Raw genomic sequence first — 15,170 nt, forward strand, 5'->3', positions numbered from 1 at the left:
GGACGAAAAAATAAAAAGTAAAATAAAAGGAGCCCCCGATTTAATGCACATGGATGTTCTCGGTTGGCCTATTCGATGGACTTGATTTAGAGCTTTACTAAAAAGGTGAGGAAAGGTAGCGCTGACTTATTTAGATCTTAGATGAATACAGTTGGCCAACCTAAATGATTTTGCTTATGTTGGTTCTAAGTAAAAATGTTAAAGATAACCCAGGAAAGGACACGTGTGATTTATTTAACACTGTGACGCATAAATGCACGGGAAGTGGGCCCCTGCTCTTTACCATGGATGGGAGGGAAGAAAGGACATCCACGTTCTATACCTTTTCACCCACGAGGACCTCACTTGTTAGGGAGCACTGCCCAGCTGGTTGCTGCTCCTCCTTGGGTCAGGGGGAGCAAGGACAAAATGAGCTGGGACTCTGGTGCTTCAAGGGGTGCTGCTAATGATTTTAATTGATTATTTGTTCTAATTACCCACTGTGGATTGAGAGCACGTAGTACAAACTTGCACTTGACCTTTATCTTTACTTACCTAGCAAGGGCGTGACCTCCACAGTCACAGGCCTGGCCCTGTTTTAATTCCCTTATTTACTGTTGATTACAGAGCCTGATTTTGTTTGTCCCGAGGTCTCCATGGACAGGTGTCTCTTATAATTCACAGTGCTGACTGCAATTAGACCAGGCCCTTCGAAGCTCTGATTTCCAGAGCTTATATAGATTGGTCTGAAGAATGCACGCCTTAACAGCCTGGAAGTTTGTCACAACCTTTTGGGCAACACTCTAAGAGCAATGGGGAAGGATACCAGATCCTTTAAAAAAAAGGTACATTAAAGAGAGTCGATGATTGCTGTGATTGAACATGGCATCAACCCTTCTAGAAGTATAATTGGAACATTGATCACCATGCAGGATTAAGTGCTGGTTTATTTTGTAGCCGACTCAACGTCAGGACAGCCTAACAACATCACAGCATTTTGGAAACCCTGACTGAGAGTGCGCACAGAGCTCTGAATTCCAGACCAGCCATCGATAAAGAGCCGAAGGGTGTTTATTGTGTTGTTCGCTAGCGCCCCCTAGTGACAAGCTTTGTTGGGTGGCGGCGACTTGCTAAGATGATTATTTCCTCTTAGCCCCAAGGAGAAAGCTGTTCCCTTCTAGGGCATAGAAGGAATGAACCACAGAAACCACTCACTGTGGCAGGAACTCCAGTAGTATCCTAGAGGAAGCTGCGGGGGAGAGTTGCCTAAAGGAGGGGGGCGGGAAACAAAGGCAGCTAAACCAGACCGAAGGGGGCAGGCCACACAGCCCAGTAGTCGTGTTTGGAATTCTAATTTTAAGAGATGGCAGTGGCCATTTAATTTGGGACATTGTGGGTTGCACTGGTCTCACTGAAAGGAGCCCCCGGCCACAGTGCCTGCCCAGTTGCCTTTGGGAAGTATTACTGATACCGTTAAGAACTCCGTGTGGATTCAGTGGCGCTAGATGAGGTTACAACCACGACCCAGTGGGAAAGACTAGTAATCACTCATCACGTAGCTCCACAATTACCCATACATCGCCGATGTCGGTCGTCTTAGAAGTGACCGCGGGCCTGCCTCGCTGGGCAACAGTGTCTCACAGAGTGAGAGCCAGGCTGACGTCAGTTACTTCCTCACTTCCTTGGGGAAGGGGGCTGGGCTTGGACCCTGTTTTGCACGGCTACCTTTGGTAGCGCCTGTAGGAGGGCTAGCATAAGTAGGCTAATTATTTGCAATAAATGACTGGTCCTTTCAGCGCAACAGCTGGTCGATGCAATCGGGCAGCTGGCCAATTGGATCTGATGGATTTCTACTGTAATCCCTACGTATGAAATAAAGGGATCGGACTTGATGGCCTTTTAGTTCTAGCACGGTGATTCTAATTACTCAGTCTAATTGACCTTTTGGATTAGCATCATGTAAACACCGTCCCTCAGTTAGTGTTAAATCACTGCTGCCAGGATCAAAGTCTCAAGAATGCCATTAGGTCTAATTTTACTTCCACACATCCACTCTGCTCTTAGTAAATGCATGTGTTAAGGAGAAAATGGTGCCAAGAATTCCAAGCCATTGGGGATTATTGATCTTTTATTTTTATTGCATTTAAAGAAGTTTAAGAAGACAATCGACACCTGGGCCTGATCTGTTGTCCTCTAGCTCACGTCATTCATTGTCAAGCCCCGGTTGAGCAGAGGTGGACCAAGTTGGCCACGGACACTTTTTTGTTATGGGTATTACGGTTGGTGGTCAAGAATCAAAGAAGTTAAGCCACAAGTCAGGCTCCTTTAGGGAAGGGACCCATCTTTTCCTTGCCCTCCCTTGCCTGTCACCTCTTGTATACAGCAGGCCTAACAGTTGAGTGTCAGATGGGGATGGGATGACATCTCTGCTACGTGGACCAGAATATGTTTGTTCTGCAAAGACCAAATGCTAGACCCTGATTACAGTAACGTTTGGTTGTTTTCAGGGGGAAACGCTGGCATCAATTACCGGGAGTGGTATAAGCCCCTAGTGTGGTTTTGGATCCTTGTTGGCCTGGCCTACTTTGCAGCTGTCCTCAGTATGATCGGAGATTGGCTACGGGTTCTATCCAAAAAGACAAAAGAAGAGGTAGGACCCCTTTCAAATTCTATAGATGTTTCTGAGATCCGATTAGCTCATGTCAAGAATGACCTGTCTCTATTTTATGGGCTGGAGGGTTTCTTAATACGAGGAGGGCCCCTACGGCTTCCTCTTTTTGAATCATTACCTAAAAGCCAAGTTCAGTGGAATAGCGGTTATTTTTGGGTCCTTTTTTGGCAAGTGAGAACATCTGATGACTCATCAGCCCACAGATCCTGGAAGGACTAGTAAACAACGACTTTTTATTTTTTTATTATTAAAATTTTTTGGGGGGGTGGCGCCTGGGTGGCTCAGTTGGTTAAGCGACTGCCTTCGGCTCAGGTCATGATCCTGGAGTCCCTGAATCGAGTCCTGCATCGGACTCCCTGCTTGGCAGGGAGTCTGCTTCTCCCTCTGACCCTCCCCCCTCTCATGTGCTCTCTCTCATTCTCTCTCTCTCAAATAAATAAAATCTTAAAAAAAATTTTTTTTTTATTTTTAGAGAGGGAGAGAGAGAGAGCCAGCCTGAGTGGGGGGAGGGACAGAGAGAGAGAGAGAATCTCAAGCAGATTCCCCACTGAGCATGGAGCCCAACGCAGGGCTGGATCCCAGGACCCTGAGATTGTGACCTGAGCCGAAACCAAGAGTCAGACGCTTAACCGACTGAGCCTCCCAGGCACCCCGGAATGATTTTTGAAAAATAGCAGTGGTCAGCAGGGGTAGACCGTAGTTGAGGGAGGTGTGCAGATATGTGGGAGAGGCTTAGAAAGTTTGTAAAAATCTTGAGAAGGATGGGCCTGTCCTTCAGATCTTGGGGTCTATATGGAAATGCAGTAGGATACAAGGACTCCTTCTCGATTCTCCGAGGCTGAAGTTCTCCAACAGTGACCAGCTGTGGGGAAGTGAACACAAGGGGTCCCTTTTCACCTTTATCCCCTCCTGGTTGTCAGATCTATAGAAACAAACCTACCCCCATGTCCAGGGACATGCAGCCTTTTCTCCCTTGGGTAAATGTGCGTGAAAATCTACACAAAAGCAAGAAAAGACAGAAGAGGGGAAGGTAGATCTTGTGATTTAAAAAAAAAAAATGTCCATGTAGTTCTTCTAGGAAGAGAGGAAAAGAACTGAAAAGGAGGGTAAGAGAAGAAGAGGAAAAGAGCTAACAAGTGGAAGGGAGATTAAAAAAAAACCCAAAGAAATAAAAAGAGGGAGAGTCTCCTGAAAGGTGACTGCTCACTTCCCGGCAGACAGACATTCTGTGTAGAAGGCCCCGGGACAAAGTTGCTGAATGGGAAAATGTCCCATCTCATTCCCAGGCCCCAGGGTTAGTTTTCCCGGCTTAGAAAAACACTGGCAATGCGATCTCCAGTCTGATTCCCCAGATGGCTAACTGACCTGCTGAAAGTCAGCTGTAGTGAGAGAGAAAGTAACCATATAAATATCGACTTTCCTAAATGCAAAAATGCAGACTGCTGAGTTGCTCGTCTGTATAGAAAACATAGGACTAGCGCTGTTGGCAGTGTTGGATGAGAGCCAAGAAATCTGATCTCGATCCTCATGAATTCTGAGGAAGAATGTTCTGTGGGCTTTCGCAGAACATAACTAGGGAAGTTTGGTTCCCAGATGCCCTGGAGGGTCTTCTTCTTTAAGCAGGGTAAGGCGGATGGCACTCAACCATAGTGTGGCCCAGATTCAGGGTGAGCAACACTCCCAGTTTGCCCGGGACTGCGGGGGTACCTAAGACACAGGACGTTCTGTTCCACAACCAGGACAGTCCCAGTCTAACTGGGACGGGTTGGTCACCCTACGCAGACAGAAGCATTGGAGGAACAGAGAAGGGCCAAGGCCTGATTGTACCTCTGCTTTGTGCCCGAGTGCATGTCTCTGTCTCGCATAACACTAAGAACTCGGTGCGCTTGACATGATCACCCCAGTTACGCCGGAGGAATGAGGCCGTACAACTAAAAAAGGGGTGGACGCATAATGCGAACCCAAGCCCAGCCAACTCTAGATAGTGATCTCTCCTGCAGAATGCCGTCCTCCTCCCGTTCGGTCACCACCTCCGCATCTCAGGCTCCTGCCGGGTTCTCTAGCAGGTGTGCCCCCCGAGCCACAGGAGCCAGGAGCCAATTTGAGATGGGTCTTTAGGGCAGAGGTAGCATCCCCACCCAGGCATGGGTTCCCCCACCCCCTGGCCTCCCTGGAGCCAGCCTTCCCATCGGGACACTCAAGGGCTGTGGGCGCTGGGAGGGCTGGGGGGCCCGAGGCGGGTACGACTTTCTCAGCATGCCCTTGCTCTCATGTCTCTCGGCCAGGTCGGTGAAATCAAGGCCCACGCGGCCGAGTGGAAGGCCAACGTGACGGCCGAGTTCCGAGAGACGCGGCGGCGGCTCAGCGTGGAGATCCACGACAAGCTGCAGCGGGCGGCCACCATCCGCAGCATGGAGCGCCGGCGCCTGGGCCTGGACCAGAGGGCCCACTCGCTGGACATGCTCTCCCCAGAGAAGCGCTCTGTCTTCGCCGCTCTGGACACGGGCCGCTTCAAGGCCTCATCCCAGGAGAGCATCAACAACCGGCCCAACAACCTGCGCCTCAAGGGCTCCGAGCAGCTGAACAAACATGGACAGGGGGCCTCCGAGGACAACATCATCAACAAGTTCGGGTCCACCTCCAAACTCACCAAGAGGAAAAACAAGGACCTCAAAAAGACCTTGCCCGAGGACGTTCACAAAATCTACAAGACCTTCCGGAATTACTCCCTGGACGAAGAGAAGAAGGAGGAGGAGACAGAGAAGATGTGTAACTCAGACCACTCCAGCACCGCCATGCTGACCGAGTGCATCCAGCAGCAGGCCGGGATGGAGAACGGAATGGTCCCCACGGACACCAAAGACAGGGAACTCGAGAACAACGCATTACTTGAAGACAGAAACTAAATGCTGAGGACCTAGGACTTGACCAAGCGTTGTGGTTTTTTTTTTTTTTTTTATATTCACCCTGAGACACGTGCCTTAAATAGACTTCTCGTTAGTCCGAAATTACATAGCATTGAAGAATTTATTTCACTGTGCCATAAATGACAGAGAAAGATCGCTCTGCCAAAAGGAATCAAAGAACAAGGACCGCACTTCCGACAGGGACCGCAGGACACGCCGGGAGTGTTCGCACAGGCAGGAGGTCGTGGCCACAAAAGTTAAGGGCAGGTGTGGGACGGTGCCACGCCCCCAGAGTGGCGCCGCCCGGGCCGGGCGTGGAGAAAGGGCAGCTATTCCTTAGACCAGCCTTCTGGAAGGAACAGGTGTGTCTTTTACATGGAGCCTCATTTCCTGAACCTACCGTTAGAGATATGCACACACACAGAAGGGGACCGGATGGGGGATGAACTAGTACCTGCAATGAGGGTTCGAGTTGACATTGTGGCATGTTGCTCTGAGCTTGAATTTTGATACACATCCTTCAGTGCACACCTAGTCTTTCTAAGCTCCAAATGAATGTCCACGGGACCTGGGAGCACGTGGAATTTGTGGGAAACAGATCAGAGCACACGTATTAAAAGGTGCAATTGCTTTCCTCATTACAAAAGAAAAAAAAATCACAAATGCATCACACTGTGGATATCACCTTAACCAATGACAGAAGCCTACTGAATTTTGTCTATTGATGAATGACAAATGAACTTGCAAGCGTTGGCGAAAACTCAGCCTCATTCGCTGCATGGGTACAGGCAAAAATCATGCATTTTCCTCAGTGGGTGCAGTGGTGAAAATAAACTGGTTTTGAAATGTCCATGTTCACTTTTCTAGTGGAACTTCGGTTATAACTTGTTTTGATAAGAGGGGGAAAAAATACCAAAATGATTGCCTTGCATGATGCCAGGGGCTTGCTGTTCTGTCTAGCTGACCCTAAATTTTTATAAAAATAGACATCCTGCATGTCTGAGACATACCAAGGAGGACCATGGCATCATTCCATCTCAGGGCTTTTTGTCCCTTTGGGTGTCTTACGGTAGACATAGTGACGAGGTCCAATCTTGCTATCTCCAAACAAAAGAAAAAAATCCCCCAACCAACTCTTGTACAAGAAAATGGAATTGTTTTAATTGCTTGCAGCTTAAGTGCCATTAATGCCATTTAAAAACTAATGCTTAAAAGAAGTATTTACAACATTCCACTTTTATGTTTGGGTGTTCCTTATTTTGAAAGCATCACTTCTTTTCCTTGCTTGTTTCTTTGTCTCGAACCTGCTATTCCCTAAAGTTGGAACACCAGCGTGATTGTCCCAAGGCCAACAATAGCGACAGGATTGTTTCAGGAGGTTAGAACGGCCACTGAAGGAAAGTGGGGGAGGGGCTAGTCAAGTTTTGAGAAGAAGATTTAAATGGATTTTTTAATCAGAAAGGTGCTAGGCTCACCATCCTGTGCATGCCTCAGTCCCTTGCATAATTGGCTGGCTATCGATGGTTCAGACGTAGCTGTTTGGACCACGCTCTTAAGCATATGGACCTGGCAACCCCAGGAAGTTGCTGGTGATGGGCTCCCCCCGCCCCCCCGCCGGGCTCATCGCCACCTTTTGGAGATTTCACAAGATGAACACACAGAGTGGATTTGTCAAAAGATCACAAGACTAGCAGAGACTACCTGAAATAATCTAACAATTTCTGACTTCTGGGGAAAATTATACCCACCGCATCCTTGACCGTTGGTACCAGGGCAGACCTCTTCCTGCCCATTTCCCAAAAATGCACAGCTCTCCCTCTCCTGGAGCGCATGTAGCTCCACCTTCCCCTCCCCCAACCTTCTAGGCTCTAGTGAAAGTTCTGGCATTGCTTTTGGGAAGGAGCCAAATAAGAATCAGCTTTCACGAGGCCCTTCCCATCCATGGTAGATTTGGGTTAACACCTCCACTGGGCTGGAGTCGTGGCTCACTGGTGACATCCTGTGTCCACATATTAACAGACACGGAAATGATGTTTATGCAGGTGCGGGCACTGCTCTTACTGTGAGAGTCCTTCCAGCATGACAAGATGTGTTTTGAGTGGTAGATATCTGGGACTTTCTCTATTCTTCTGACAAGTTAAAAGCATCCCCATTAAACTATCCATTGATCTCATTCGTTTGCATTTCCGCCCTGTATTACTCGTTACCTTCTTCACAGTAGTGTGTTAAAAATTCTAGACCCTACAGACAAATCTGGCCGAGAGGCTTCCTTGTTATTTATCCAGTGGTTTCCGTGGGCCAGGCACTAGATTAGGCACTTTATGGGTGTTAGCTCACTGAAACCTCATAGCAGCCCTCTACGGGAAGTGTTGGCAAACACATTACACAGATGAGGACACGGAGGCTCAGGGAAGCTGAGTAACTTACCCAATGGCACACAGCAAGAAGGTGGTAGAGCTGGTATTCAAAGGCTGTCTGACCAAAGTCTGCTTTTGACTTTGCTATAATGTCCATGTCATGCACTCTTGTGCGTGTGTGTGTGGTGTGTGTATGTGTGTGTTTGTGTGCATGTGTGTCTTTTTAGTTTCATGGACACGGCATACAGAGGTGGAGAGAAGATCTCTATTACCAAGAGGGTATGAAGTATTTGTGTAAACATGACCTGAAGTGTTACCCTTACAGATAATTATACCTTATTTCGGTTTGGGTTTTGGGGATGCTGTATGTGGTGCCCTTTCTGTATCGTTAGAAATGTCCTTTGAAAGCACTCTTTTGCACTTTACTTGCTTACCTTGCAGGAACTCCGTATACAGCAGGAATAAAACAATTCAAAGCACTAAGCTGCACATTCTACCAAATGGAACAGGTGGTGTGTGCGTAGACACTTCCCCAAAGGAGTCAAATCACAGTAATACAGAGGAATCAAAAATAGCCCTTGGCTGAGAGTGGGAAAATATCCAATATAACCTGTTCCCTGAGTACAGAGGGGGCCAAAGCCCTGACGAATGAAATCCAAGAAGAGCCCTCCCTCTATGGAGATTGATCCATTAAGTATGTGGGAAGTATTGGACAAACTATAACATACTCTCCAAAGGAGAAGCTGAGAGGGAATAAGAGCTTGTACTCCTCTTAGTGTGTACAAGCTAAGATTTGGGGGGAGGCCAGTTGTTATGAAGTTGTGTGAATGGTACCCTTTTAAGATGGGGCCAAATGACACGTAGCAAATAACACATGGCAAAACTGCTGCAAATTCTAAACGCACATCAGCACAGCCCTGCCCCTAAACACACATCCCCACCCCGCCATAAACCTGGAATCAATGCCTTGATTTTGCACACGGGAAGAGCACATGTTCAGTATCTTCAGTGGGTGGTGGTGTATCTTGCTTCACCCGGTAGCTGGGTACCCATTTTTTCTTCCCTAATAGATCTGGAGGTTTACTGGGGACGGCTAGGGGACCATTTGGAGACTGTAGCTCCATACCCAGTCCTAACCCAATAGTGAACTCTAGAAACTTATCACTTTTGGGGTAGGGCCCTAATGTGTGTGTGGGTAAGAGTGTCCCTGGCCTACAGGTGAGGCGACAGGGACTATTTGTCTGTGCTTCCCTGTCCCAGCCTGTGAGCGTGGGCACCTCGGTCCCTATGCTTCTCTGTTACCTCATCAGCACACCAAGGGAGTTGAACACAGATAATCATTAAGGTCCCTGTTAGTTCTGCAGTTCTCTGACCAAACCTCCCCTGGTTTATGAGTTTGTTAAATTCATTAAGAATGGTATTAGTTGGGTTTGTGTATACTGACTAATGGGCCCCCTCATTTTAGGCTAAGAGGAGAGCTTAGTCTCCTGCCCTTTGGGATTTGTTTTCTGGTAATTGATGGAGACCAGATGTATTTGGGAGCCTGGTGTCCAAATTAGAATCGTGCCCTGTGTAGGCTCACACTATCCTCCCTTACAGCACACGGTCACCCGGAGGGCTCAGGCTACATGGGCATTTTTTTGCATGGTGTTAAGACTATTTAAAGAATTTTAAGCTGTTGCTATTTGCAGTCAATTGTGGTGAAGTTTCCCTTTGATTACTTCATGAATTCATATATTATAGACAGGTATTTGTCACACACACACACACACACACACACACACACACACTGGAAATGGCTGCTTTGGGTTCCATGGGGACCATTCGATGTTGAAAGTCCTAGTTGTGCTAGACATTAGCAAACCACCCCCTTACCTCCCTGAGAGGATGTCATTTCCTGGCTGAGTCAATGCTGCTCATCTATTTGTGTGCTTAGTTTTGGGGACTAGTGAGAATGTGGCCAGAATCTGGGTGGGGCAGATTTATACTCATTGGATTGGGTAAAAATGTAGACCATCCAATGTATACCATGGTTTCTGAACCACAGGAAAGGCAGAGGACAACAAACAAATGTGCAGAGACTCTCTAAAAAAATGAGGAAAAAACCCAGGGTTGCTTTTCCGGTCTCTGCTTTCTGCATCCCACTAAGGTTTCAAGAGGAGGTTTATTATTTCTGCCGCGACGCAACTGCGTGCAAAGACCGTGGCTGCTTCAGCGCTGGTGTAGTGTAAGAGCTAGTTAGCGATGGCCTTAAAAGATAAGAACGGGAACTCTCTGAAACAAAGGTGACTTGAATTTGGCATTGGAGGTGCTGTTAATTCTACATATGGAAACTTGGGAATAGCATGTTGATGACGTGGCTATAAATAAAGCCCTGCACTCTGCCCTTGCAGGATAAACCAGCAGCCATCCATGTAAACCTCAGTCCACGCGCGGCCGCCCCCGGGTCACGTGACATCAGCACAGCGGCATTGAGGAGAAATAGGAAGTGTCTCTGATTTTACAGAAAGTGATGATCCTTTTCACAGGTGCCTAAGAGATTTGAAATCTACCTTCTGTTATTGGCTCTTAAGTGAAAAATCTCTAATAGTTCCCTGTGCATTAAAAAAAAAACCAAAAACATCCTTGAGAGGACTCAGCTCCGTTGGTACAGCAGACCAGGGCTGCACAGGGTGATTGGAAAGACCTCTCCTTTTGCCCCCAGGACGCCGGGCTTGGAGGGAGGAGGTGCAGTGGTGCCTAGAAGCGATATGCAAACCGACCCACAAGTCAGCCTTCGGCCTCTTCCCTGTCCCAGACTCCCAGGCAGGGGCCCCAGTGACGACGATAAACCCACGTGTGGAGGTGTTTTACCGGTTTTTCTCTCTGTAGGATTTCATGGTGCTTTAAAAAAAAAAAAAAAGGCATTTTACAGAAAATAATGCGGGGTGGGGGGGAGGAGGGAATTTCGTAATGTTCTTAGGAAAAGTACAAGAGCAAATTTGCTTGTGACGTTTCAATGAGCTCTGCTGCTATTGTCTTTATTTGATGATGATGTAACTTTTTTTTTTTTCAATGATGCGGAAAATTGCAACAAAGACCTTCTGGAAGATCTGATACAACGTCTCTCCTGTTTTCCTTTCTTTTGTGGGGCCAAGCATGGTTCACAGTGGCTGGGGTGGGAGCTACTCTCAGGTCTTCTGGGGACAGGCTTCTTGCCTGGCAGAGCACACACTTACAGGCCTGCGTGAGCATCAGGCCAGAGCCTATGGAAACCCATTGTCTTGCAGGTGAGGGAGGCTGCTGTGTGTTTGATGCAGATTATAAACTCCTCAGGGCAGGAATTAGGCCTTTCATCTCCACCTCCAGCACTGAGCACTGTGCTCGATACAGTAGAGACACTCACATTATTGGTGGAGTAATTTTAATACCCGTATTGATAGCATATATTCATCCTTCAAGACAGATTTAATCTTTTCCTGACTTGGAAGTCATTTGGAGCCAAGGCTTGTGAAATAAGCAATTTATCCTACTCCTAAGGTCAAAACCCAATTTACCCACAAAGTAACGAGTTTGAGCTGTATTTTCCAAAGAACTCCAAAATTTGCGGTGATAGTTCTTGAAATAATTAGACTCCAAAGATGACTACTCTGAAAGATAGCTCTCTTTTTGATGTTTGATGATGGAATTTTTGTTTTGAAACTGATCTTATTACTACAGATACAGTTTGACTGTGAATCTAGGAAATAAAGGATGATTATGCTTCTTGGGGATGTCAAATATTTGGCAAATATATGGCAAATGTGCCTCCATTCCTGACTCCTGTGCCCAAAGCAGCTCTTTTTATCACAGAGTTACTTCCCTATTAACCCAGGTACATTCTAGAATCTACTTTAAGACTATACATGAGGTTAGTAGTTTTCAAAATGTGGTCCAGATTCTTTCCTGGGATCATGAGGTCAGAACTATTTCCAGAACAATACTAAGACATTATTCACCTTTTAAACTCTCATTCCTTCATGAAGGCATAGCATTTAGAACTGAGTAGTAGTAGTGACTCAGAGGATGGAGGCAAGGTCATATGATACCTTTTGTTGAACGTTAAAGAATTTTCCAAAATTCTTTTAAATAGATATGTGTTTCTTAGAGAAGTCCAAAGTACCCAGATACAATATTTCTCTGGTCCTGCCCGGCTGCTTTGTGAGGATCCAGCCCCTCAAAATCCTTTCCAGTTAGCCCCAAGAATCCCAGAGGCATCTCAAAGGTGCTCAATTTCATGGCCACCATGATGTGGGAATCAGTTTTCTAGAAGCCTCTCTGCCCCTCCAGGACTGGAATCGAGGACTGCCTTCTAATGATCCCCTGGTGACAACTGTCCCCCCATTGTTGTAAATATTCCATCTTCCCTGTATCCAGAGCTCCTAGAGGGACATCTTGTTCCCTCGTTGTTTTCATGGGCCTGGCATGGTGCACAGAACATGGTAGGAGCTCAAGAGACATTTGTTGGATAAATAGCAAATCCAAAACCATGGTGTTGAGTAAAGGGCCTCTGTGGACTGTAGGGACAGAAGAAGAGAGCCCAAATCTGGGGGGGGAGCTTGAGGGGAGGTTGGACAGATTCAGTACGAAAGGGGAGCCTAGGGCACAGGATAGCAGTCCAGACAAATGGAAAGTCTCTTGGAAGATTTCTGGATACAGAACACTGACTCCAAAGACAACTTTTACCTGCTCACTTCTATGGTCTTACATCAATCACGGGAACCAGAGCAGTGTAAACAAAAAATTATTCCAGTGTTGAAATGCTAGGGTATACCTGGCTGTATGAATTTGAGATGGCGCATAAGTCAACAGCCGTCCATTGCCTCTGTGGGAAATATTTCAAATTTTTAAAGGCTGGTTCTTAGAGATAAATTTAAAAATATGCTGTAAGACTCTAAAGCTTATATATATATATATATTTAAAATGTCTCACACAACCTCTTTGAAAGAGTTGTGTTTATTAAATGAATTTTAAAGGTCATTAATTATTACGTGGAATCATTTAAGATAAATAAGGATTTTTCCTCACTTGGAACATAATAATATTAAAATATATTCCAATAGAGTAATCTGTGTTATCTATAAACTGCTTACATCAATGGCTTTTTTGAGTGATTTGTGAATACCTGAGGCAAAGAACAACGGTAAGTCCTCATAAGATATAAATTTGCTTTGAAATGAAGAGCTTTGGAGAACGCCACCATTCTGGAATCAACATTAGTTGCAAATGTTAAGAAATAGAAATACACATAATGCTAACATAATTTACGGGTGTACATTTTGATATTTTATATAGAGCATTAATCTGTGCCTTAAAAGAACATTGTTCTTTAGCTGTCTGATTCCATAGAAAGAAGAAAAGTAACAAGGTGTCCCCTTATTCCCATAAATGAATATGAATCCAAAACAATTTCTCCACTGAATTATGGTTGAGGAGAAAAAAGGGGAGAAATAGCTAATGGGGATGGTGACTGGTGAAGATTGCAGATTACATCCATCTATCCATCCATCCATTTACAAACATTTGTGGAGCTTACGCTGTATGAGGTCCTGGGAGGGTGGCAGGGACTGGCAAAGCTATAGTCCCAGCCCTCACGGATCTCCCATTGTACGCTTAGGCAGCCCAGGGCAATGTGCTCTGGGTGGCAAAATCCAGCAATCGGGTTGGGGGAAGAGCAATAATAGGACAGATGTGATTTGGTTGAAAAGCACAAGGGGGCTAGAAATTCAGAGGGCGTGAGGGTCAGCATGCACCATGGCAGTCAAAGCAGGCTTAAGAGGTGGCATCTTTAAGGAAGTAGAGGAGGACTGGTTAGGGAGCAGGGGTGCGTGGCTGACTCCCAAACGTAATTCTTTGTGATAATATTTAAGATGAATCCATTTGTCTGAGGATACCACAAATCAATCCTCTCTTGGGATTACTTTGTTATAGGACATTTTCTCTGAGGGTGGGAAAGCTTTACGATGACAAATCATTGGCAAACTCTAAGCCAAACTTAAAAGATAAACAGAAGATAAGCTCCGTCAGGCACCGATTACAACAGGAATGGTAACTCCTTCTGATAGCCACGTGTGACTCAAGCACGCGAGCACTACATTCGCTTCTCTTCCTTCTCTGTTTTCCCTCCCTCTTGTCTCACGTCAAGTGATCCTAGGTGCCGGCTTCATTTCCCCAAGGGAGGAATATAATGGCAAGAATATTCCTGCCTCTTTGATTTCAACAGCCAGGCCCACGGGAGGATTTCATTGGACAGAAAGCATCGGCTTGGAGTACACTAGTGGGAAAGCATCTTCCCCAAGTCAGAAGAGGTCACCTTAGGTGGGAGACAGAGTCTGCGGTGCCCCCCCCCAGAGGGGGACCTTTGTGCAGCCCCCTGAAGAGAAAGGACAGACAGCATGATGAGCCTCAGCAGAGAAGCCCTGGGCCAGCCCTGCCAGAAGGGCGAGGGGCACGGGTGGGGGTTGGGGAGAGGGCCCCAGGATCCCAGCCCCAACCACCAAGGTGTGTAACTTCCCGCACTCCTTGAAAGGGAAATTAGGTTGATTGACAGAAAAAGAAAGAGCTTCACCATTTCTTGGATACCTGAACTTTGTTTCTGTTCTAAAGGATTCTTCTTGGTCTGAACCTATATCGTCTTGTGGCTTAGGCAGCAACAGAAGCCCTGTTTTCTCTCTGATATGTGGAAGATTCTTATTTCAGGAACACTTTGTATCTATCCGAGCAGTGCCTTGGACTGGACAATCTCTTTTTGAGGAAGGGTTGGGGAGTTTCCTCTAGCTAGAGACCAGGAATACCCCTCAGCTGAGCTACTTTTCATCTCCTTCCCGCCTCAGCAGTGGGAAGGTGGGGCCCAGCAGAATTTACTTGCCTGAAGAAGGGGGGAGGGATGGGGGCAGAAGGTGGTGGGGGGCTCCCGTGGGGAGAGAGAGAGATCCAATCAGACCCATGGCCAAACCAGGTCACAGGACCAGACTCCACACCAGCCCAGGCCTGGCTACCCTCCGGGCACCCAGACACATATCCTACGCCCGCCCCTGGGCTCTCTTCCTTTCTAGCTCAGCCCTGTGGGATCTGGGGTCCAGGATCAATTTCTGGCCAGCCCGAGGGAGGACTTATCCCAGAAAATAGGCATGTGTGAGTCTGGGAGGGGCCCACCTCCCCGACGTCTCAGGAGCTCCTAGAAGAAAGAACGTGATCACAAAAAGCTGACTGCATATTCTCAATGAGGCTGGATGATT

General features: G+C 46.8%; 1 protein-coding gene across 1 annotated transcript in view; it reads left to right on the forward strand.

The window, feature by feature from the left end:
• The window catches only part of KCNK10 (potassium two pore domain channel subfamily K member 10), a 69,603-nt gene extending 61,817 nt beyond the window's left edge, over positions 1 to 7,786 (forward strand). Inside the window, exons 5-6 of the mRNA XM_081830085.1 lie at positions 2,487 to 2,629; positions 4,936 to 7,786. Coding sequence (XP_081686211.1) covers positions 2,487 to 2,629; positions 4,936 to 5,556 — 764 coding nt within the window. The 3' untranslated portion in view covers positions 5,557 to 7,786. The remainder of the gene's footprint in view (positions 1 to 2,486; positions 2,630 to 4,935) is intronic.
• The last annotated feature ends 7,384 nt before the right edge of the window (positions 7,787 to 15,170 follow it).

This window comes from Leptonychotes weddellii, chromosome 9 (assembly GCF_054177405.1).
Source record: "Leptonychotes weddellii isolate Sample4059 chromosome 9, ASM5417740v2, whole genome shotgun sequence".
In the NCBI taxonomy this organism is placed as follows: Eukaryota; Metazoa; Chordata; class Mammalia; order Carnivora; family Phocidae; genus Leptonychotes; species Leptonychotes weddellii.